A 25,762-nucleotide genomic window follows, 5' to 3' on the forward strand; every position below is an offset into this window, starting at 1 on the left:
AAAAGAACATTTTTGTTGAATGTGTGTCTCCTCCAATCCATGAGGGCAAGGATTATCTCCAGTTTACACACTGATGTCTATCAAGTATTGATACCTCGAACAGTGTATGGCACATAATAGATGCTCAACAAATATTTGTTTAATTAATTATGGATTAGGATGTCAGGGATTTTGTCCACCATCCTTAACACAGTAGATGCTTGATAAACTTATTAAATGAATGAGGCCAAGACCATGTCTTTGCCTTCTTTATACAATGATCACACTGTTGAACACATGGTAAACACTCATTACATATTTTTGATCAGTGGATGGGAAATGAAATGGGCTTGCTAATGAACTTTTTATTATTGTAAACACAATTCTTCCCTTCATAACTGAGAAGGGGGTACCAATTTGCTTACACACACAAGGAAGAAATCATTTCTACAGCAGCTAAACACATTTCTTCCAGGACAGTGCATTTAAAAGGTTGGAAGTGAAACTGTAAGGGGAGGGAAAGTATCAGGAGCTGTTCTGCACTGTGGTAGAACAGTCTCATTATCAGATACTAAAGTGAACAAAGCTTGCTTAGTGAAGAGAAACACAGCCCTCCACAAGAGATCATCGGGAAACAGCTTAGCAATGGCTATAACCTTGCCATGCACAGATAGATCATCTCAATTGGCTTAAACAACCTTCCCCTAAAGCTTCTCTAAGCATGCTTTCTCTCCACTCTTATTACAGGAAATCAGTTTTGATTCTGCAGGCTAGAAGTGCATGGTATTTTTTTGTCAGCAACATAATCTTATCAGAAACTGAAGTCCATAGGAGTTAGGTCATCAGAGAGGGTTTCCAAGTGGATCTGACCCTGTGCATAGGGATGGCAGGGCAACTTGGGGATGGAGAGTACTAAGGAATTACAGGGGAAATCTGCAGGGAATGTCAAAATCAGCTCCACTCTTCCCCTCTCCTAGGAGTTTGTGGAATTCCTTTTCATTCAATCCTGAGGTCATGCTGAGTCATTTAAAAAAAAACAAAAAGTGTTCTTCAGTGCACCACATCTCTGGAAGCCCTTTAGCCAGCCTGTTAGTCATTACTATACTCACAGGCTTGGGGCCAGCGCCATTCACACTTTCCTCTGCTCTGCAGCAGACGGATTGAGCTCCTCTCATCCTTGAGTTCCTTCTCCCCCGCCTCTCTAAAACTCTTTTCTGAGGGAGGAACAGCTATAGCTTTGGGGATAATATAGCTTTAAGGAAACTTTTGGCAGATGCTGATGTCCTAACATCTGGGCAGTGTTAACAGAATCCCGGAGGCCCGGACAGACCAGGAGCCACTCGTTCTAGGAATGTAAAGAAGTAGAAGTTTTTCCGACTGATGAGAGAAGCAGAGAGGAAGGAGAAAGAGAAAGAGAAGGAGAGAGGGAGAACACAAAAAAACCGTACAACAGGTAAGATCTGCTGCTTCATCCATCCACACCACACTACCCCCATTTCACAACCCGGGAGGGTAACAAGACCCAGGTCTTGGGCAAAATGGCTTGGAGGTGGGGTGGGGGAGGAAGAAGTTCTTTTATGAAACTGGACCACATGCTGCTTTCCATTTGAGCCGTGACCTGGCTGCAGACACAAGTTCCCACTACCTTCCCGGCCTACAGCAGAGGGATGGCTGACCCCGGTGGTGAGTCAAGTTTTCAGTCTGAGATTGGGGAGAAGGGGGGGCAGGGAAGGGGTCACAGACTCAGAGCACTGGGTCTGCAAAGGAAAGCCCCTGCTCCCAAACCAAGGAACTGGATGGAAGCTGCATGTGGGAGAGGGGTCGATGATTAGGGCATCTAGCTGTTCATTTTCCTGAATCTTCTTGAATCTCCTCTCTCTCATCCTTTCGTTCCCTCTTTCTGCTTTTATCTCTTGCCTTCAGCTCTGGCAGATTGTCTTTTCTTGCTAAGTTTCCTTTCCACATCTTTCCATTTTCCTTGCCTCCCCCGCTTGCTCTTACTTCTTCTCTATCCTGCTTCCTTGCCACTCTCTAGACAAAATCTGAAGCCAGGGAGTAATGAACTGGAAAGTGAATTTTTGCCATTCTTGGACTTCTCACGCCCCTTAGGGAGCCTGGCCAGAATCTGCCATCTTTTTGTTCTTCCATTTCTGGGACTGACACCTCCCCCGAGCATGGTATTTCATTGAAAGCCTGTGGGTGCTTGCTGAGAAGTCCAGCGGCCAGTTTATACCAATGGGTAGCAAGTTTTAATACTGTCATTTATGAAGTATTTGCCTACTGGGAACCACACAACTCTCATCCCATTAGAGTGAGGACAGGACGGGAAGTAAGAGGGCAGTGGGAGCTTGCTTACCCTCTCCTCACGTACCTCAGTAGGTTCTTTCCAACCCCACTGACTTCCTGCTGGTTCAGCAGGGTAAAACTAGAAGGTTAGGCTGGACTTGAAAGCCAGAAGCCACTACTAAACCACTAAGCCTCAAAACCCAAAGCTAAGAACAGAGCCAGGGTATAGTCACCGACTGAGAGACTGCAGAAAGGAGACATCCAGTCCTGTTCAAGATGGAGTTGGTAATAATAATATCTAATATACATGGATTGCTTCCCTATGTGCCAGGCAATAGTCTATTCTGTAAGGTAGATACTATTATTATTCCCATTTTATAGATGAGGAAACTGAGGCTCAGAGAAGGTAAGGAATTTGTCCAAAGCCCCATAGCTAATAGGGACAGAATTGGATACACATGCAGATCTGTGTAACTCTAGAGTTCAAGTTCTTAGTCCATATATGCTAACACTTCCCCAGATTTGTGGTTAGGAAGTACTAGTTAAGTGGATAAAACCATCAACTGGTGCCTTTAGATTGCAGGATTCCCTCTTGGTTCTATATGACTTAATGTTAGCCCTTTCCTGGTCTTGGTACCTCACTGTCCCTCTCTGTAACTTGGACCATGGAACATTGGCATCAGATATCACCAGGGTCAATTGACAACTGGTTGTTTTATGTCCTCTTCCTCCTGGGAGGAAAAAAACAAAATTAACAAACAGAGTGTTGTTACTCTATAAAGTGGAAGATCCTTACAAGGGGGACCATATAACAGGCATTCATTAATTTAAAAATCTCTCTTCTTCCTTGCAGATCCTGCATTTCTGCTTTCTCTCACTTTTGGAAGTTCATTGATGGCTGATTTCTGAAAGTCATCCTCCTTTGCCCTGGTGCTTCTGGCCACACACCTCTATTCTTGTCTGCCTAAACCACCCTCCCACTCCCCCTTCTCCCCCTTTCAAGGATGGCCATTCAACTAACTCAAAGAGGAGCTCTCTCTCTGCTGCTCTTCCTCACTCCAGCAGTGACGCCAACATGGTATGCAGGTAAGCTCTAGGAGCTGTTGCCCATTATTTCCAGGAAGGGCAGGGCTTAGAGCAAGTGTTAGAGAAGGGAAGGGTTAGACCACAATAGGAGACACTTAAATTAGATACAGAGAAGAACTATCCTCAACAACAAAGATGGTTAAACATTGCAAAAGGCTACCGAGGGAGGTTTTTGAGGCAAACTGATAAGAGATTTTTGAAAACAGGCTGCACCAGCATAAAAATGATGTTGGTCAATATATCCTTGTAGCTTATTTGTACTACACAGGGAATATGGCAAATATTTTATCATAACTATAAATGGAGTATAACCTTTAAAAATTGTGAATCACTATATTGTACACCTGTAATTTATATAATATTATACACAACTATACTTCATAAATATAATAAATATAAATAAATATTAAAAAATAAGTTTGGTCAACATGGCTTTTGGGGCCACTATCCTACCTGCTTCTCCACTTACTTTCTCTCTCTTTCTCTCTCCCCTCCCAGACCTTGTTTATAGGATGAGATTTTTATAGCCCTTTTCTGCCAAAGATTGTTAATGACAATTCAGACCACATTCTCTTAAACAGGAATCCCTCAGTTTCTTCTGGCTTGTTTCTTATTTCAGAAGGGATGGGCATTTCTAGATCCCTGAGTGTTTCATCCTTTGCCCCTGGGGAGACATAGGGAGCTCAAGAGAACAGACCCAGCGAGGAGATGGGAGAGGGGAAGGGGAGGAATGAAGGAAGGATAATGAGGTGCCAGACAGGGGTTCTTGATGGGGCCCAGCTGGCATTCCAAGTGCTAAGAATATTCTGTGGCCTGCAGCGTGTGCCTTCACAGGGGCTGGGGGGGGAGTAGGGGCAGGAGACAGGCCCAACTAATGGAGTTAGAAAAACATCCAGAGATGAGTAAATAAGAAACTGCTTCCATCACAGCTGCAGTCATTGTAGCTAAAATTTTCCACATGCCCTTAGCTCCTGGTGGAGGCTTCTGGCAGTAGCTCTGTTTGGAACAGCTGCATCAAGCTTGCAAACAAATATGCGCACTTCTTCCCCTCCTTGGCTTAACCTGGCTCTGTAGGGGGTGAAGCATAAGGGCTGACACTGAGATGAAGAAATTCAAGTCAAGCCCTTGGCAGAGTGCACACTGCTTGGGGTTAAAGGAGCCCCAAGTCCCCAGGAGATACCATGTGCAGCCGTCCTCCCCAACCTCCCCCCAGCTTCAGTTCAAGTACATGAGACCAAAATCCGGCCAAAGACCATGAGGCTATGGAGTGGAGGTTAGATGGCTCAAGTCCCATTTTGAATAACTATAAGACGCCTCATGGCACACAAAGGCCTTGACCTTTCCCAAGGTGGAAGCCTGAGCTGTTGGAGTCTTAAGGACAGTGCAGTTTTTTAAAGACTTGGATTCATTTGAAACTCTCAAAGGGCTGTTTGCAAAGGTGTCTACTCCCCACTTCTCACAAGAATCACTATGGTCATCACTCCTTCTCAGGAGCCCAGGCTGGTGAGGTCTCTGACAGCCCTGCAAACCCACTCATTCTGCCTTTCTCTTTTCTTAGGAGGCTACGTGATGAGAGAAATTTGGAAATTTCCCAATAATCCTCCCCTACATCACTAGCTCCTCCCCACTCTCTATGCATTCAGCACTGTTTTGTTCATGACTATAGCCTTGTCCTCCAATGGGAATAGTACAAGGAAAGCAGCCAAGTGTGGATTCCTGGCTAATCAGAAAAAGGATCCAAGAATGATCAGCAGCGGGTGGGAAGCGTTAAGAATATAAATCAAGCCAACCGTGGGTTAAAAGTGCATATTGGCATATCTGTGCAGTTCAGGAAGTCAGAAAGTATTTCTTATCATAATCCAAGCATTAGGGGGGGATCTTAAAATTGTCATCAACTATCAGTTACATTTGCAACCGCACTTTTGTGAAGGGTAGTGCTTAGAGGGTCTGACTGTACTATGGAAGTTGGAGGAACCCAGTAACAGACAGAGTAACCACTGATCAGCATAAAGGAACCAAGGAATGCTGCCCAAAGCTCTCCCAACCAGGGCTGAAGAGGGACAAGCAGATAGAACAAGGTGGGAAGGGGGGACCCTCTGGTTTCCCTTATCTCATCTCAGTATCTCAATATTTGCCAAAAAATACCCAAAGACAGGCAAAGAGGGGAAATGGAAAGGCTTAAAGTGGTAAGGTGGCCCCAACTTATTCCTGTCACAAAGCAGACTTGGCACTGGGCCAGCCACCTCTGTATCCTGGTGAAGACTGTAATTATCTGACTGAGTCTTCCCCTCAGCTTTCCCACATCCCCTGTAATTCTGGAATGATGTGAAATGCTTGGTGGCCTTCGATCCCACATGCGTAGAGTGAAAAAAGGCTGAATTGCGAGAAAGATTTTGGATTTTTATCCCTGTTGGGCGTTGTCCAAAGCTCTCCCCTACCGCCATCTTTAGTGGAGTGTCTGAGTTTGGTCTCGAGGGGATCAAACCACCCTGGGCTGGAATGCCCATTCTGCTCCTTACTAGCTGGGAGACCTTGGGCTACTCCCTGAATTCCTCTGAGCCTGTTACCTCAACTGTATATGAAAGCAATATGGGTGTTTACCTCACTGAGATGTCAGGGTGATCTAATGAGATGACGCATGTAACGCGCTGAACCCAGAGTAGGTGTTGAGTGATGTTAGCCGTCGTTGTTGTTAATTGTGGCTGTTGTTATCCAGCCACAGGCCTTGGACACTCCTGTCTGCTCTTCTGGTAAACAGAGGCTTGCTCCCTGCTGCCCATTTCTTCACAAGCAAGCTCTGGAACAAGGGTAGGGGGACCAAAGCGTTTAGAGAATCGTGCACATCTGTCCTCCTGTTTACAGGCGCTGTAAGGCTTTGATACTAAACTGAAACAGCTGACAAGAATTCTGTTTCCCAGCCCCCCCAACAAAGAAATTTCCCAGGTGGGGAAAGAGGGAGCAAGGGAGAGGAGGCCTAAGGAGAAATAAAGGAAATCCAGGAGAAGACGCGAAATGGGAAACCAGGAAAAAATAAAGGGAAGCAGAAAAAATGAACTCTTTCCTCTGGAATGAGGGCAAACCAACGAGGACATGATTTCATAAGGCAAACTTTCAGTTTGATTCATTCGCTTGTTCATCAAGCTGGACTGGTTTCCCAACACCCCCGACCCGCAGCCTATGCCTGTGGGGACTGGAAGAGCCTCATCATCTGCGCTGTGCTCCACCCTTGAGTGCAGGGGGTCTTGTGCCTCTGCGCAGAGAGGAGGCAGGCGAGCTTGTGGTCGGAGTGTTGACACAGGCCGAAGGGCTTCAGCACTAAAACCCAGCCCTGTCCTGGAAGCAAACCCTCTCCTGGGAATGCAGAATTGTCTTCTGACTCCAGCACGGCTGGCTGCTCTATTCCTGTGTGTGCTTTAGGGCTCTGGGAGGCTGGAAAGAGAGCTTCCGGCAACTTCCCTCCGGAAAGGACCAAGTTGTATACCAATTAGTTCGTATTCATGACCCATTTCCTGCCGTCTGGTGGAACACACTGTTTAGTCTCCCGGACAGCCGTAGACTGGCCTCCACCGGGGAGTGGCCCACTTAACGGGATGGGGGTGGTTGTGGAATGTTCTCTAGCTCAGCAGCCCCCTACTAAGGCTCCTGCTGACTAGAGGAACTAGATATCTCTCCAAAGCAGGACAAACTGCTCAGGAAGTGAAACTCTTCTCGTGCCCCCTCGCCTTTTGAGCCCTCCCTCTTTGCCTTCGCATGCCACCCCTAGCCCTGGCAACCAGGTGGCAAAAGGCTGGTGCCCTGTGGGCTGGTGGGAGCTTGAGGAATTATTTCCCTCTGAGGATTGTGAGACGGCTCATCACTAGTGGAAAGACCCTTGTTCAGGCTCTATGTTCTCCTCCTACCTGGGACAACAACTGTCCATCCTCAGAGCCTGGTCATCAGCGTCTCACCAAAACTCATGTGTTACATCAAGGAAATGGGTCGTTTCTAGTCCAGATGGGCAGGATTGATGGCTGGTCAAGAATTTTGATTTTTTTCTTTTGAATGGAGGCTTCTAGTGCTACCAGTAAGCCACCCACCTCTGCCCCAACATGAGTTCACCCTCTGTGCACCTGAGGTGTGGACGTTTGCCCACAATAGTTCTGCTGCTTCACAAGGCAGGATTTTCCCCACTAAATAACCACCTAGCTCCCCACCTATGGAGTGTCATGTCCTCAGAAAGGGACCAAGTTGGAAAGGGGAAAAGGTTGGGAAGGACTTGCGTAAGAAACCAATATGTCATCTTGATGTATTCTTCATTCTAGGTTCAGGCTACTACCCAGATGAAAGCTACAATGAAGTATATGCTGAAGAGGTCCCACAGGCCCCTGCCCTAGACTACCGAGGTAATCCTCACTGCTTCTCAGGCTCAGGAAGGGCCTTATCTGGCCTAAGGCTTAGGCCCTGCCTGAAGCATCTTCACCCAGCTTGGCTCACTTGTGCCAAAGTTGCAGCTCAGGGAAGCAGGGGCTGTGGTTTCCAGTCATGAATTTGGTTACTGACTTGCTGTGTGATCTCACCTCTCTGGAATTAAGGTTACCCATCTATAATTAAGTATTGACTGAGTACCTACTGTATGCCTAATCCTGTGTAACAAAAGCCTTGGGTGATATAAAATCTAAGGTAGGGTTTTGTCCCCCTCAAGAAGCTTACATTCTGCTGGGGGATATGGGTGAGGGCGCAATAAAATTAGCAGGCATAGGGCAAGTAAGCGTGAAACTCTGTGCTAGCAGTAAATGCAACAGGAGTTAAGAAAAAGAAGTCAGGGGAGGGGTCATGAAAGATGACATTTAGACTAGGCCTTGAATGATGTGTGGATTTGAGAACTGGAAAGGGGATGGGAGGGCCTTCAGCAAAGCAGATGGCCACAGATATAGCGGTAAGAACAAACATGTAAGAGGAAGGAGCTAGGAAGAATCCAGCCTGACTAGAGGAGATGGGATGTGGAGGGAGTAGTAGGAGATAAAGTTAAATATAAAGAGTGAGACCAAATTTGGAAAGGCTCCATGATCTAGGGACCCTTCTAAGGAGAGGCAGGAGGACTATCTGTGAAAAATGCTGAATAGCGATTCCTGCATTAGAAGGAAATTTAGACCACGCAATGTCTGATATCCCTTCCACTTCTAAGATTCTTTGTTTCTGTGCTTTGCAAGCCATGCTGAAGAGTTTAGCTGTTGTGCTAGAAGCTATAAGGAGTCATCATATGTTTTTGCAGAGGGGAGTGAGATTGTAAATAGTAATTTCAGAATATCAACCTCATTACTGTGGACAGAAAGTAGGAGTTTGGGAGGGATAGAGCCTGGGTCAGGGAGATTCTCCAGGAATCAGTAACAGTGATGTTGGTTAGAGATGACTGAGGCTAGTGGAAAAGAAATGGAGAGCAAGGATGAGCCCCAGAGATGTCTCAAAGAAAGAGATGACAAGACCTAGTACAGATTTGATGTACCAAGAGGTTAAGAAACAAACGACTCTCTGAAAGCATCCAGTCTGAACACCTGGGAGAACTGTAAGACCCCTCTCGCAGAGACAAGGTTAGAAAAGAAAAGTGGTTTGTACCCTATAGACAGTGGGGAGTAGAAAGATGGAGCTTCGTGAGTCAAGTCGTTAGCTTAGATGGATGAGCTGTCTGAGGGAGCAGAGGGCCAAGGTCAGAGCCTTAGAAGACATCTACGAATGTGAGCAGGAGAAGAGGAACCAACAAGAAAAAAAGAGATCATTAGTGGTCAGCCATGTAGGAGGAGACTGGGGGTAGCACCTATCAAATTACAGAAGCTATGAGGGAAGAGAATTTTAAGGAAGGGGAAGGGATAAGAGATCTACTGTTTCAAATATTGGAAAGAAACAAATTGAGGGTATAAACAATATATTTGTCAATAGACAAATGATCGGAGTTTGGGGTTCCTCTCTGCTCCTTTCTAGCTACCTTCTACCTATCTTCTCACTGCCAAATTGTCCACACCCACTGCCTCTCTGTCCCAGCACCTGCTAACTCCCCAACTCCCTACAGTCTCTTTCCCACTCACCCACAGATTTCCATGCTGAAGTGACAGCCCTTGAAGATCAATCACAATTCTCTCCCCAAGCCCAAATCATATGGCCCCTTCTTGAGCTCAACCTCCCCCATCTCTCAGTAACAGTGAACACCATCCCTCTCTTCTCACCCCGCCCCCTTCCTTGGGCTCCACGACGTTTCACTCTTCTGGCCGTAGTTGAAGCCAAGAAAGGAGATGGGTTCTCCAGTGGTGACAAGAGGGAGTGTGAGGCATGGATCTGAACTTTGAGTGACCCTGACCTGTCCCCTGAGCTTCTGGACTACATCTCCAAACGCTGCTGGACACTTAAATTTGGAGATATCGAAAACTAAATTCTTTCCGCTTCCCTGAAAAAGGTTTGACATCTGGCCTTCAGACTTTTGATAATGATACCATCATTCTCTTAAAAATACCTTAATGGCACCTTTAATAGCCCCTTTTCCTCATCACCTCTCACCATTCACCAAGAATTGTCATTTGTTTATTAATCCATGGGATTAAAACTTTTATTACCTCACACATTGATAATGACAATTGCCTCCTAACTGGATTCTCTGACTCATGTTTCTCCCTTCCCCAAACCTAGTGGCCCACTGTGATCATTTCTAACAGAATTTGGTCTCAGTCTAGCTGCCTGGCCTAACAACTCATTACCCCTTCTCCCCACATGAAATCTATGAGTAGCCAGATTAGTGGAGCTCTACTCTGTTCCCTAACTGCTTTGGCCCACGCTGAACTCTCCCTCATCCATTCATTCTTTCATTCATTTATGCAATGACTATTTGTTGAGTACCTAGTGTATACCTCTTCTGAAATAAATGTTTATTGTCTGGACCACTCGTTCGGCATTCATTATGTACTGCCTCTTCGGTTTACTTTTTATTACCCTCAACAAAATAGTTACCTATTTAACAGAAGGAGCCACGTATGACACCCCATAGAGCTATGTCAAAAGTAGATGCTCAAGAAATGTTTACTGGCTGGTTGGCATTCTGGGAGCAGAAGCCAGACTGTAGGAGACTGTAAATGGGAGAAGTAGATAGGAAAAAGCAACAGGTGCAGAAGGTACTTTCGGGGGGGAGGGTCCAACAGCCCTATGATTAATATTAATCTGCCTCATTGGTTATTTTTAAATGTGTATAAAGCCATTTAAAAAAATAAGCCACATGGTGGCCTTTGGCCTTGGGGTCAAGTGTCTCACGGCTATCTTTGGGACTTAGTCTCAGGGCATAAAACTAATTCAGTACGGTTATCTATGTTGAGGGGGGAGGGGTGGCCAGGAAAGTACAACCTGAGGCCCCAGCATTCCTTGTAAGGTCTTGTGACCTCATAATCCACAGCTCTACAACCGTAGTGCTTAAGAGACTTTGTAATTTGGCATCTCCAGATGGCAGCAGCGTTTTGTTGCTTGAGACGGGATGAGCCAGTGGCTCAAACCCAGACACTGATTCAGGGAATATCATTCCCATTCCCAGGACTACATATATTTTACACACGCATTTTTATTTGATTCTCAAAACAGTCCTATGAAACTGGTTTATTATCCCCACTTTACAGATCAGGAAACTAAGCTCAGGGAAGTTCAGTTTAGAGAATCATAGAGCTCAGGGGTGGCAGAGCAGGAATTTAAGCCCAGGTCTGTCTGACTTCAAAGCCATGCTTATTCTATCATCTCTTTCATAAAAAAGGTAACCCTTTTTTTTTTTTTTTTTGCAAAGAAGGTTTAAAAAAAAACAAAAACAAGAGTTAACCAGTAAAAAGCAGATCAATATTTTAGAGCAAAGTGCACATGTACTTTGGTACCATTTTCACTAATCTTGAACTTTCTTTCATTCCCTTAAACTGACTCCCAGCTTGGAGTCAGAAACCCTTCTCTGAGGTATGTCCCAATCCTCTGGGCCACCGCTTGCTCCCAGATTTCTACAGCTCCGGGCAAGCTGGTAACTCTGCCTGAGTTATCTGAAGGTAATCACGAAGAAGGCGCTTTCAATCCTGTTGTCAGCACATTGTTTTCTTTATAATCTCTAGAAAGAGATAACGTGGATCACAGAGGCCACAGGCCTGAATTCAAATCCCAGCTCCTCCACCTTCCAGCAGTTTTGACCCTGGACAAACACGTATTATGTGCCAGTCACTGTGCTATGTATTTTATAAATGTTATTTCATTTAAATACATTACATGCTTGCTCTGGAGTGATAGGGGAAGACCTCTAAAACACATTGTTAAGTTTATTTTAAAAAGCATTGGTGGGAACAGTGGACGTAATATGCTACTCTATGTGATAAAGTGGAGGGGAAAATAAGATTCGCTTTATATGTGTAAAGAAACTATTAACAGTGTTTCCTGATGGGGGGACTTAGTGGGGGTAGGTGTGGGAGCAGGAGTGGGAGGGAGAATTTTACTGCATAACTTTTTATACTTTTGGGGTTTTGAAACATATGGCTATAGTACCTAATCAAAAATGTAAATGTATACTTCAAAACAGCAGCCTAACATGCTGCAACGACAGATATTGTAGTTAGAAAAAAAATGGCTTTTAGAGCCAGACAAACCTGGGGTTCAAATCCCAGCTCTGTCCCTTACTTGCTGAGGGATCCTGGGCAAGTTACTTCCTCATCTGCAAAATAGGGATAAACATCTACATATTGTACCTTACAGAGCTATCGGGAGAACTATATGAGATGATGGGAAAATGAAAATATAAAGCATGGTGACTAGCACACCATAGCTACTCCATAATGACTAACAATTTTCCTACCACGTTCTTAGTTTCAATTTCCCATCAGTACTCTTTTGTTCAGCCAGTTATGAATCTCCATAACTGTACTGTCACCTCTCCTATGTGGATGTATTTCTTCATCTCATCCAGATCAATGGCATGAAAGGCATTGTCACATGCCTCACTGACTTCCACATAATGTACCTACCATTTCCCCTGCTCTACTAGTCTGGTGACCATACCCAAAAAGGAAACAAGGTCAGTCTTGAATTACTTGTTTTGGGGGTCACTTGGAGGTCACCACTTCTTCTCCTAACTGCTCATAAGTCTATGTTTAACTGTTCTAGAACACTTTGCTATCAGTGCTGTCAGTCTCACCAGGCTATAGTTCCCAGAGGCTGCCTTCTTCTTCCTTCTGGGGCTCTAATGTACAGCATGGTGACTATAGTTAATAATTCTATGTTTCATAGTGGAAATCTACTGAGAATACATCTAAAGTGTTCTCACTACAAAAAAAATGGTAACTATGTGAGGTGATGGATGTGTTAATGAACTTGATTGCAGTAATCATTTCACAATGTATACATATATTAAAACATCACATTGTTCACCTTCAATATATACGATTTTATGTGTTGATTATACCTCAATAAATCTGGAAAAAAAGAAAATTGGGATAGTGTTTTTGCTCTTTCCAGCCTTCCAACATGTTCTTTTTTTTTTTTCTTTTGGTCAACTGCTGTGCCTCGTGGTTCAAGTCTTTTTTTTTTCTTCCAGTTTTATTGAGATATAATTGACATATAGCACTGTATAAGTTCCAGGTGTACAGCATAATGATTTGACTTACATACATCATGAAATGATTATCACAATAAATTTAGTGACCATCCATCATCTCGTATAGATACAGCATTAAGGAAATAGAAAAAAATACTTTTCCTTGTGATGAGAACTCAGGATTTACTCTCATAACAACTTTCACATATAACACACGGCACTGTTCATTGTATTTATCATGTTGTACATTACATCCCTAGCACTTATTCATCTTATAACTGGAAGTTTGTACCTTTTGACCACCTTCATCCAATTCCCCCTCCCCCCACCCCCTGCCTCTGGTAATCACAAATCTGACATGTTCTCTTTATGCCCGTATTCCTCAAGGCCAGCAAAGTTGGACTTATTTACAATAGCTAGACCCTCTATTACTGTCTCAGCATTTATCCTGAGGTATATATTTCCCTTTACTATTGCTTGCTTGTTCTATCCATTCCAATTTTATGTGTATTTTCCTTGACAGAATATGGGTGAAAAATAGGACGAGAGTGATTGTTGAGGTCCTGGCCTCAAATGTAAAGTCTTGATGATATGTGTTGTGACCATATAATCAACAGCTCTGCAACTGTAGTGCTTAAGAGATTTTCTGTCATTTGGAGATGGTGTCTCCAGATGGCAGCTGCGTGTCACAGCCACAGGCTCAAAGCTAATGCTAGAAGCCACAAGGCTGTTGTGGCTTAAAGGCTAGTTTTCTCACTGTCATCTGTCTCCATTCTCCAGCTGCCCTCAAACAGAGGCTCTAGCCTTTCTTTGTTCCTTTAGCTCCTGTTGAGCTTTTTTTCAAAGCCCCCCTTTTTTTGTCTCTTAGGATTTGGGAACCAAATTAGCTCATATGGGGCTTTAGCCTTCCCAGCCCCAGGCTAAGAAATCTGTGTCAGCCTATGTATGCATCCTTGGGCAGGTGGCCCTCTGCTTGTTTATACGTTCCCCTTTAAAATCTGAACCCACTGAAGAGTCATTTATTTTGTGTAGCAGATGAGGCATCTTTATGATAGCTTTATGATTTAACAGCCTTATTACCTTTTGTGCTCAGTATTGAACTGGGATCGGACTTTCATTCCTAAGCAGCCTACTTTGACATGGCATTCCCTTCCTCTCTCTAGCTTACATCTTTGTGTTATTTTTAACAGTTATTGTAAATGTACACACTGTAAAAATTCACTCTTTTTGGTGTTTTGACAAATGCAAAGAGTCAGGTCACCAGTACCACAGTACCAAAAATTTGCCCAGGGCTGCCCCTTTGAGGTTATCCACCCCTCTACCCCTGATCTCTGGCAATCATTGATCTATCCCAATATTTCTGCCTTATCCAGAATGTCACATACATGGAATCCTACAGCCTGCAGCCTTTTGATTCTGGCTTCTTTCATTTCACAAACTACATTGGAGATTCGTCCAAGTTGTTGCAAGTATCAGCACTGCCTTCTTTCGTATGGATAAACCACAATTAGTTTAAACATTCACCCTCAGAAGGACATTTGAGCTGTTTCCAGTGCTTGACAATTATGAATAGAATACTTTAAACATTTGTGTACAGGATTTTGTATGAACACGGGTTTTTATTTCACTTCGGTAAATACCTAAAGTGGGACTGTGGAGTCACCTGTCAAGTGTACATTTACCTTTCTAAGAAACTACCAAATAATTTCCCAAAGTAGCTGCATCATTTTGTATTTCCCCCAGCGATGTATGAGAGTTCTAGTTTCTCTCCATCTTCACCAACACTTAGAATTGCCTTTTTTTTTTAAGTTTAGTCATCCCAACAGGTGTATAATGGTATCTTTTTGTAGTTTTGATTTAGCATTTCTCTAATGACTAATGATGCTGAACATCTTTTCATGTGCTTATTTGCCATCACTATATCCTCTTCAGTGGCATATCCGTTCATATCTAAAGCTCATATTCTAACTGGATTGTTTGCTCTTTTTACTGTTGAGTTTTCCAAGTTCTTTATATAGTCTAGATACTAGTCATTTGTCCGATATATGGTTTGCAAATATTTTCCCCCAGTTTGTGGTTTGTCTTTCATCTATCAACAGTGCTTTCCACAGAACAAAAGTTTTTAACTTTGACAAGTTTCAGTTTCTTGATTTTTTTTCTTCTATGAATTGTGCTTTTGGTATCATGTCTAAGACCTCTTTGCCTAGCCCTAAATCCTAAAGACTTTTCTCCTATTTTTTTCTAAAAGTTTTATAATTTTACTTTTTTCTCTGAAGTCCATGAGCCATTTTGAGTTAATTTTTGTTTAAGGTATGAGACACTTAGGTCGAGGTTCTTTGCTTTGCTTTTCCTTTTTTTTTTTTTTTTTTTTGGCCTATGGAAGTTCAATTGCTCCAGCATCGTTTGTTCAAAAGGTTATCTTTCCTCTATTAAATTGCTTTTGTACCTTTGTCAAAAATCATTTCAGTATATTTGTGTGAGTCTGTTTCTGGGCTCTCTGTTCTGTTCCATTGATCTATGTGTCTGTCCTTTCACCAATACCACGCTGTCTTGATTACTGTACTTCTAGCTTACTTTTCTTCTATTGCTACAGTCCCCCGATGGTGTTATACATTAAATATCCAGGATGGAGAAGCCACATGCTACTCACCGAGAGGAGGAAATTATCACAGCAGCCTGGGCACTCGCTGTGAGCTCTCCTGTGACCGGGGCTTTCGACTGATTGGACGGAGGTCGGTGCAATGCCTGCCAAACCGCCGTTGGTCTGGAACTGCCTACTGCAGGCGTAAGTGGTGTCTGTGCGTGCATGTGTTGACATGTGCGTGTGAGAGAGGCTGGCCGGCCAGCCACCCATGGTATATGCCTGGAGGTGTTACTCTGACCTCTGTCAAGTGCAAATTGAGAATTTTCCACAGGCTCCCACCAGGGTCTTTCCCCATCCTAACATTCTAGCTCATTTTCTCTCCCTATGGTTATTGGTCAAGCAATAGGGTCATTAAGTAGCAACCAGCCTTTCTGGCTTAGGAGGTCAAGGAGTGCATGGAAGGCTTACGCCTGGGGCCTGATGTAGACTTGGGCCTTCCTCTGGAGCTCTGAGCACATGTGGTCTCAGACTCATTCCCACTTGTGGTAAACTGCTGTACTTCCTGACCTAAGGCCTTAGAAGGCCCTGGCAGTGAAACTATAAGACATCCACTAGTCTTCATTTTCTTCTAAAAGTCAAGAAGAATCCCTAAGGCTGGAATGTGGGCGTGCTAATATGCACGTTTCACATCATGTCCCCCTCAGCTCCCAAATCCCTACCTCTTATTCAAGCCCTACAGCCTACCCCATTTTGGCAGCTGAGCTTCGTCTGTCCCTATGTCCATCACTGAATGCCATTTGTAGAACACCCATGTGTGCGGGGCCCTGTATTGGTCACTTCAGGAGCCAATTCCTCAGTTACCAGGCTGCTTATAGACTAATGGGATGGAAACACAAATGTGTGCACGTGAATGGAGTGTAAGGGGATGCAGAATGCCGAGCATTCAGAGAGAAATGGGGTTGGTCGGAGAAGATGCTGTAGAGAAGCTTGATAGCCAGAAAGAGGGAAGCTACCACGCCCCCTAGGTGACTGTAATGCATTTGTTTTAGGACTTAGACACCATCATTTCCAAAATGAATTTGAATTGGCCTTACAAATAAGTCTACAATGAACATAAAACTTAAAATAAGTCTACAAATGAACATAAAACCAGTTAAAAAAAATGGAGATGTACATATTTCCAGGTGCCTAGAATGAGTTAATTACTATATTTAAACACTGAATCTGGCTGTGTCCTTCCTCATAAGAGACACAAGGGCAAACACTTTGGATCTATCATTTTCACTGTCATATAATACTAAGAAAACAAATTCAGCTGAAAAGACAAACCTTTTTTTTGGGCCTGATTTCAAGGAGATCATTTTTGCCTAGGTCTTTATATAAAGGAGACTGGAAAAAATAAAAGGCAATCATCCTCAAGTCTGGTTTGACCAAGAAGCAAAACAAACATAGCTCATAGAATCTTTATTCAAAGCTCCAGTAATTGAAGTTAAGGAGGGTTAGAACTTAGACAACCTAAAGGAAGATATGGCTGGCCTACTTCTTTCAGGTGTCAGGTATTTCAAACTAGACTTTGGCAAGCACAGGCTCACAATCAATTCATGGGAGCTGTCTCCGCTTCTGGCACACGTGATGTCTAAAGCACACGGACTCGTCTTTAAGCAAATGCCACCAAAGCTGGCCCTCCAGGCACTGGCCTGACTTGTAGTCTCACTGTCACAGAGGGCTAGCCTGCCTGTAAGTGAGCCTCAGCTGAGGAGTGCTTGTGGTAGTACCAACATTATACTCAAAAAAGGAGCCTTAAATTTGTTCAAGGGCGTCTAGCATTTGAGGAAGAAGAGAGGAAAATTATCAGCTGCTGAGGCTCTGAATAAGCCCAGAGGTTTATATGCATTGCCTCTTTAATCGGCACAACAATCCTACTTCATGGTATACACATTTTAGTGACGAAAACACTGAGGCTTGGAGAGATGAGGTAACTTGCTCAGGTCACAGAGCTAGTAAGTGGTGGAGCTGGGATCCAAACTCAGGTGCGCTTCTCAAATCCATGCACTTGGATGAGTAATTTGCTTCTTTGAGACCAGCACCCCACCCCCACCCACCAAGAGCAGTACCATACTTCATAATATCAAAATAAGAAGGCAATTAGGAAAAAGAGGCAATCAGGCACAAAAATGTCAGGGCAGTTTGGTGTAGGATTTTCTGTATTTTCTGCTGTTTCCGATACCATTCTCCCTGTGCTAGATGCCCAGGCATCACCTCCACATAACCCCACAGGCCACTGAACTTGCCACTTCATTCTCTCTTAGAGATGAGATGCCACGCGTTGCCATTCATCACGAGTGGCACCTACACGTGCACAAATGGGGTGCTTCTTGACTCTCGCTGTGACTACAGCTGTTCCAGTGGCTACCACCTGGAAGGTGACCGCAGCCGAATCTGCATGGAGGATGGGCGATGGAGTGGAGGCGAGCCCGTATGTGTAGGTAAATGCTGGTCGCTCCCAGCTGTCCTGCTGCAAAGAGCCAGCCTGGCATTATGTCCACCACAGAAGGCATTCCTGCTCGCTGCAAGGGTGGTACCCTGGGCATGAGCTTAACAAAGTGATCACTTCCCGTGGAGCTGGGCCTCCTCAGTTTTGTTGAGCATCTTGAACTGAGAGTGCATCTTTTACCTACCCAGTGGTGTGGTATTGTTTCTATGGGTTCCCTCGAGGGAAGGCAGGGGACCCACGAGTCAGCACTTGATTTCTGACCTTGGCAGACATAGATCCCCCCAAGATCCGTTGTCCCCACTCCCGTGAGAAGATGGCAGAGCCAGAGAAATTGACTGCTCGAGTGTACTGGGACCCACCCCTGGTGAAAGATTCTGCTGATGGCACTATCACCAGGTGAGTAATGGATGCGTCCTATGCTTCCCACCAGCTTCTCCCAGGCACTCAGGCTGCCCCCACTGAACCGCACAGACTGAGGGTACAGTGATAATGTGCCCCAGACCCCAGTTCTAAGAGTCACTTTCCTCAGTGGCTCTCTCACTTTGTCCCATGCAGGGTGACACTTCGGGGCCCTGAGCCTGGCTCTCACTTTCCCGAAGGAGAGCACGTGATTCGTTATACTGCCTACGACCGAGCCTACAATCGGGCCAGCTGCAAGTTCATTGTAAAAGTACAAGGTTAGACAGAAGTCTTCCATTTCTGCGTTGCTTATTATTCCTGCTCTTCCCTTACCCTCCAGATGCCCATCACAACCCTCTCCTCTCTATGCCTGAAACAGACACTGCATATATATTGGGAGATGGGAAAAATAAGTTCACTAAACAGGTCACTCAGGAAGCCTGCATGACATGTGCATACACATGTTTCAGAAACTCTGTTTCCCAGCAAGACTTTCTCACTCTCCTAAATCTACGTAAAATCCACAAAGGTACTCTTATCCATTTCTTTTCTTGGCCTTCAAATTAATGATTAAAGCTAATCAGCCTTCATTCTCCATCTTCCTCCTCTGCTGAAATTGGTGGTGTTGGCTGCCCGATTCTTGCTTTTTGTTTTGTTTTGTTTTCATCATAAAATTAATTCATGCTCACTGTTGAACATATGGGAACTAAAGAAATATATAAAGGGAAAAAAACCTATTACTCTATCATCATCCAGAGGCGATTGTTGTTAACCTTTTGGTATTTTCCTTCCAGTCTTTTATTCACACTTACTTTAAAAAATATATAATTGAGATCATACTGCGTATCCAATCTTCTGTCACCCTTTTTTACTTTTCATTATAACACAAGTAATTTTCTCATGTTCTTTAAAGTTTCTTCAGAAGTATTTTAATGACAGTATAATAATCTACTTCTAAGAATATATCATACTTTGCTTAACACTTCTCCCACTGATGGATATTTCAGTCTCCTCCAATTTCTTTTTGATATTAAAAGTAATTTGTAAGGTAGTCATCTTTATGCGGGGTGTCCCCAAAGTCTGAAAACAAAAATGGCAATTTCTTTTTACAGATTGATAGTCTTTTGATGACAATATGTATACTCACCTGTGCTTCCACATTTTATGAACACCTTTGTCTACATTTCAGATTTAATTCCGTAAGGAAGGAAACTTCTGGCTCTAGCTCTGGCCATGGGAAACACAGACAAGTCATTCATTCTGATCATTCTGGGTCTGCTGATCTAGCAAACCCAGGATAGGCATCCTCTTAGCCTTTTTGTTTTCTTTTCTTTTTTTTTTTTTAAATTAGTCTCCTCTACTTAAATTCAAACATTCTATATTCTTTTTTTTTTTTTTAATAGCTACTTTATTTATTTATTTATTTTATTTTTTTTTGGCTGTGTTGGGTCTTCGGTTCGTGCGAGGGCTTTCTCTAGTTGCGGCAAGTGGGGGCCACTCTTCATCGTGGTGCGGGGACCGCTCTTCATCGCGGTGCGCGGGCCTCTCACCATCGCGGCCCCTCCCGTTGCGGGGCACAGGCTCCAGACGCGCAGGCTCAGTAGTTGTGGCTCACGGGCCCAGCTGCTCCGTGGCATGCGGGATCCTCCCAGACCAGGGCTCGAACCCGTGTCCCCTGCATTAGCAGGCAGATTCTCAACCACTGCGCCACCAGGGAAGCCCCTTTTTGTTTTCTAAAAGAGATAACATAGCCCCTAACTTGAACTCCTCCCTGATAGTGAGACGCTGCCCAACTCTGAAACCACCACAGCATGGTTACCTCACCTGCACCTCAGCGGGGGACAACTATGGTGCCACCTGTGAATACCACTGTGATGGAGGGTATGAGCGCCAAGGGACCCCCTCCCGGGTCTGCCAATCCAGCCGCCAGTGGTCAGGATCGCCACCTATCTGTGCTCGTGAGTGAAACTAGGAAATGGGGAGAGTGGACATATTGATCAGGGCTACTTTGGGGGGATCTCCCAATGTCTATGACTCAGGGGCCAAGAGCAATGTGTCTGATGTGGGAATGGGGGATTCTGAGATGCTTCAGGGCCAGTGTTCCCCCTTAGCATACTCCACCTCCAAGAAAAAGGGTTTAAAATCTCCAAGTGTTCTTTGAGGATTTCCCCCAAGGAAAGTAGAGAATGGACTTGAGGACACGGGGAGGGGGAAGGGTAAGCTGGGACAAAGTGAGAGAGCGGCATGGACATATATACACTACCAAATGTAAAATAGCTAGTGGGAAGCAGCCGCATAGCACAGGGAGATCAGCTGGTGTTTTGTGACCACCTAGAGGGGTGGGATAGGGAGGGTGGGAGGGAGACACAAGAGGGAGGTGATATGGGGATATATGTACATGTATAGCTGATTCACTTTGTAATAAAGCAGAAACTAACACACCATTGTAAAGCAATTATACTCCAATAAAGATGTTAAAAAAAAGAGAAGGGGATATATATATATATATATATATATATATATATATATATATAATCTAAGAAAAAAAAAAGGTCATGAAGAACCTAGGGGTAAGACAGGAATAAAGACACAGACCTACTAGAGAATGGACTTGAGGATATGGGGAGGGGTAAGGGTAAGCTGTGACAAAGTGAGAGAGTGGCATGGACATATATACACTACCAAACGTAAAACAGATAGCTAGTGGGAAGCAGCCGCATAGCACAGGGAGATCAGCTGGGTGTTTTGTGACCACCTAGAGCGGTGGGATAGGGAGGGTGGGAGGGAGACGCAAGAGGGAGGAGATATGGGGATATATGTATATGTATGGCTGATTCACTTTGTGATACAGCAGAAACTAACAGACCATTGTAAAGCAATTATACTCCAATAAAGATGTTTAAAAAAAGAAAGAAAGAAAGGGAGAAACAACCAAAAAAAGGTTAACCCGAAAGGCTGGAACACCTCAGGATGCTGTTATCCATGCTGGGATGAAGGAGCAGGCCATACTCTGACTGGCCATGTGCTTCTGCCCTAGCTATGAAGATTAATGTCAATGTCAACTCGGCGGCTGGCCTTCTGGATCAGTTCTATGAGAAACGGCGACTCCTCATCATCTCAGCTCCTGATCCCTCCAACCGATACTATAAAATGCAGATCTCTATGCTACAGGTGAGAGCCACTCCTCTAATCAGGGCTTAGCTTCTTGGCATTCCCCCTACCCCACTCCGTTACTCCCCTACCTCTTCTCAAAGACTTGCTCTTTCTGCAGCACAAACGCTACTTCCTCAGACTCTGTGGACAACATTTGATCAGTTTTACTGTAGACAAATTGAACACATTTTAAAAACTGCTGTTTTCACTGAAAAGACAGTGAGGTCACTGGAATGGTGGGTTACAGGAGGCTTGGTGAAGCATGAGAAGGCTGTGTGGCAAAACACTCTGGAGAGACTTGTAAGATGGATGATCAAATGTAAATGTGGGGAATTAATTATGTTTATGTTTTCAAGGAATAATAGCACTAACAGACAGTAAGTGCTATATAAGGACCAGGTATACAAGTATGTGCTTTACACATATTCACTTAATTCTCACAGCAACCGTATGAAATAGGTACCATTACTATCCCCATTTTTAGGTAAGGAAACTGAGGCATAGAGCGGTTAATGATTTGCCCAAAATCACTAGCTAGTAAGTGGCCAAGCCGGGACCAAACCCAGGCAGTCTGACTCCAGGATCTGTGCTCTTAACCACGACTAATAGCAGACGAGAAGGAAAAGTGTTGTGATATTGCAAAGTAATATGAGGGAATTGCGTGAGGATTTTTAACATTCTACCAGATATCTAGTTAAAGCCACTTGTGGGGGAAGGAGAAGTGGAAAGGACAGAATAGATCTGACCATTGGGACTTGTGAAAGGAGTAGACCGGATTCTATCACTATGTTGTACACCTGAAACTTATATAATATTGTAAATCAACTATACCTCAATAAAAAAGAGAAAAATAATATAATGATAAAAATAAGGAATAGACTAGGCTCTTGAAGAGAGTTCAAGTTATGCTGACAAGACTTGGAGAACCAGCTCTGATAAGCTGAAAGGGGCTGGATACCCAGGTAAAAGAAGAAGTTATTTAGGGGGTTTCTAAAAGTTGAATCTTACAAGTTGCCAAGTCAGTATTCAGAGGCCCAGGATGAAAGCAGCTGTATCAAGAGAATGACCCTGGGTATCTAGACCAAAAAGGACCTAGTTCCTCCAGGGATCCCAAAAAGGCAGACAAAGGCAATACCTCAGCTTGAGCAGAAAGCAAGAACAAGAACAGAAACCAGCCAGGGAGGACTGTGGCTTTGAGGGCCAGGTCTAGAGGAGTAGCCCAAAGATTAAACAAGGGGTGGGCACCCGGCAGTGCTCCCTGCTGCTTTAAACCTCCCCCCAGGTAACTGGCTAAGAGGCACCCCTGCTGGATGAGGCAGGACAAAGAGCCGGGGTAGGGTTACAGGGTGTCCTGCCCAGTGCAGAGGAACGCGCGAGAAAGGGTAACGGAAAGAGCACTGGCGCCATTTTGGAGAAATTCTGGAGACTGAGAGAAGGCCATGGCCATGTAGCCTAGTGGTAAGGAGCACACACTTGGGGCAGGCAGCCTCGGCCCTCATTTTGAATTTTGGCTCAGCATCTTATTGTCATGCAAATGTGGGCAAGTTACTTTCTCCTCTACAGAATAAGAATGATACCACCTACCCTGTTAGGGGTGTTGTGAGGATTAAATTCAATTATTCCCGCGAAGCATTAGGTATGTGTGTTCGATGAACAATAGTCATTGTTATCCTATCACAATAGCTATCCATTAAGAACTTATGTAGCTTCCAGTTATAAAATAAATAAGTCCTGGGGATGTGATGTACAGCACGGTGACTATAGTTATATCGTATGTTTGAAAATTGCTAAGAAAGTAGATCTTAACAGTTCTCATTGCAAGAAAAAAAAATTGGGACTATGTGTGGTGATGAATGTTAACTAGACTTATTGTGGCGATCATGTTGCAACATAGACAAATATCAAATTATATTGTACACCTGAAACTAATATAATGTTATATGTCAAATAATATCTCAATTTAAAAAAACCTATGTATTTAAAAACGTATGCAAAACTAAGCAAGGAGAGATGATGTACCTGCAATTTATCAATTACATTTCTCTTTTCTACCCCACATGGTGTAACCAGTGTCCCACGCTTCATTAGAATAAAGGAAAGACTGTTAGGGCAGGTGCTTCAGGAACGACAGAGGGAAGAGGTCGTAGACCCCCTGGTGTGATGGTTGGGGATGAAGCCCCTCCTTCCCACACTGCCTCGACGTGGTCCCAGGAGGAATCAGCTAAGTAGCCTTAGGTTTGAGTCTGATAGCCTATTCCAGAAAACCTTCTTCTCTCCCCTCGCAGCAATCCATCTGCGGACTGGACCTGCGGCACGTGAGCATCATTGAGCTGGTGGGGCAGCCACCTCAGGAAGTGGGGCGCATCCGGGAGCAACAGCTGTCAGCCAGCATCATCGAGGAGCTCAGGTCCAGGCTGGGAGGCCACAGGGAAGGGCTGGGCGGAAACTCTAGGCAGGACATTGGCCACAGGAGGGTTGTGGGACAATCAGCAGACACTACTCTCTTGGGGAATTCCTTGTGTTTGAACTCTTTGGATGTATTAGGTAAGATCAGAGAGTGGCAGGGTGTCAGAATTAAATTGGGGATTGGGCAGTGCTTAAAATACAGATGACCACCCCAAACCACCTCAGGACTGTGCTTTTAGGAGGCACCTCAGGTGACTCTGAAGCACAGCCAGGGCTGAGACACAGACCCAAACATGACTCAGATAAGCCTCTGATCCTGTTGCCTTATGGCCTTATCCCTTTGCCCTCAGTCTCCAAAGGAGCAAAACGCATTTTAGGCACTGAAATCTGAATCATACCCATCTGCCCCTGGGGGGGAGAGAAGACCATAGGCAACAGGTGGTAGAAGTTGACTTTTCTCATTATCTATCTATTATCACCCTTCCAATGCCTCCACCTATACTCAGAGCCAATAAAGCCATCACTGATCTCTGTTCTATAAACAATACCTGCCCCTAGGGCTCAGTCTCAGTAGGGACAGAAAGATTCAGTCCCAGATAGAAGAGAGACTGGGAAACCCTCAGAGGAAGGAGACTGCAGACTTGGTGATATTGCTCAACTTCAAGGTTGACCAGGTGACATTCATCAACCTCAGGGCTGCCATGTTTGGCTGTGCAGGCTGTGCCCAGCCCAACTCTAGGAAACACTGGTCGCAGCATAGTGCGTGTGACCGGTGCTCCCTGGAGTTATTCCATGCAGCCCGCATTGCTGTATGTGATAGCCCTGCTTAAGGGGGCCTGTGAGGCAAACACAGCTTGGTAATAACAAAGCTGTTCCATCTGGGGTGAGGAAGGGACAGCTTAACAGAGCTAGACACGTAGGGGCAGCAAGACTCGGGCTTGAGACAGGTAGTGGAGGGGATGGGGCCAAGGGATTGGGTGGGGAAAAAATTAGTCCATCAGTGGAGCTGTGAAAGGTCAGAGGGTAGTAGAGCCTGGTGGGATGACGCCAAGACAAGGTCTCAGACCTCCCTGGGCTCTTCTCTCTAGGCAATTTCAGCACCTCACTCGCTCCTACTTCAACATGGTGTTGATTGACAAGCAGGGAATTGACCGGGAACGCTACATGGAACCTGTCACTCCCGAGGAAATCTTCACGTTCATTGATGACTATCTACTGAGCAACCAGGAGCTGATCCAGCGCCGGATGCAAAGGGACATATGCGAGTGAACTTGAGCCAGGGTATGGTTGAGGTCAAGGGGAAAGGTCCCATAGTCAGCCGAAACTGGGGCCTAATAAAAGGAGAAAATGCTTTTCCACAGCTCTAGGGACAGGACTCTGAGGTGGGTGAGGTTCCCTGATCCTGGGACATTTCCAGGCACCTTTTTACGGCTGTGGAATAGTTTCCTTAAGCAAGTCTCTGCTTTAGGTAGCACTGGAGGGGCATAAGAAGCTAGGGAGGGACTGAGGGCAGGCCCTGGGCAGCAGGTTGTGGACAGAAGGTCTTGCTTTCCTAACCTGGGCTTCTGCCCAGCTCTCCAAAGTCTTCCAGATAAGTAAATTTCTAAATTCATTCACTAACCGGCTGTGTTTTAAATGGTTTCTCTACCCTGAGGTGACAGCAGAGGGCAGCACCATCACAACAGACAACCAGGACACCAGCAAGTGTGGCTGATCTTCCTTACAGGTTAAGTGTGTGATTGGAGGTGGGGGGAGCGGCAAAACATTCTTGAACTTGTTTGTCCTTTCCCTTTTTAGGGTATTGGGCCAC

General features: G+C 44.7%; 1 protein-coding gene across 2 annotated transcripts; it reads left to right on the forward strand.

Moving 5' to 3' along the window:
* The first annotated feature begins 1,089 nt into the window (after positions 1–1,089).
* Positions 1,090–25,682, forward strand: SRPX2 (sushi repeat containing protein X-linked 2). Of its 2 annotated transcripts, none has more exons than XM_007181454.3 (11): positions 1,090–1,432; positions 3,119–3,351; positions 7,653–7,733; positions 15,510–15,701; positions 17,810–17,986; positions 18,264–18,390; positions 18,550–18,671; positions 20,172–20,351; positions 21,431–21,564; positions 23,832–23,953; positions 25,041–25,682. In XM_007181454.3, the coding sequence occupies exons 2-11, from the start codon at positions 3,270–3,272 to the stop codon at positions 25,219–25,221; spliced, it is 1,398 nt and encodes a 465-aa protein (XP_007181516.1). In that variant the 5' UTR covers positions 1,090–1,432; positions 3,119–3,269; the 3' UTR covers positions 25,222–25,682. The 2 variants fall into 2 exon arrangements, with proteins under 2 accessions (XP_007181516.1, XP_007181517.1); XM_007181455.3 differs by lacking the exon at positions 1,090–1,432 and adding an exon at positions 1,552–1,662.
* Positions 25,683–25,762: the final 80 nt, after the last annotated feature.

Source organism: Balaenoptera acutorostrata, chromosome X (genome assembly GCF_949987535.1).
Source record: "Balaenoptera acutorostrata chromosome X, mBalAcu1.1, whole genome shotgun sequence".
In the NCBI taxonomy this organism is placed as follows: domain Eukaryota; kingdom Metazoa; phylum Chordata; class Mammalia; order Artiodactyla; family Balaenopteridae; genus Balaenoptera; species Balaenoptera acutorostrata.

Bases quoted from the DNA above. Each gene is read 5' to 3' on its own strand.
- SRPX2 (XM_007181454.3), top strand. From the start codon at position 3,270: ATGGCCATTCAACTAACTCAAAGAGGAGCTCTCTCTCTGCTGCTCTTC. The intron at 15,702-17,809 runs GTAAGTGGTGTC...ATTCTCTCTTAG, and splicing joins TGGAACTGCCTACTGCAGGC to AGATGAGATGCCACGCGTTG. The intron at 23,954-25,040 runs GTCCAGGCTGGG...TCTTCTCTCTAG, and splicing joins AGCATCATCGAGGAGCTCAG to GCAATTTCAGCACCTCACTC.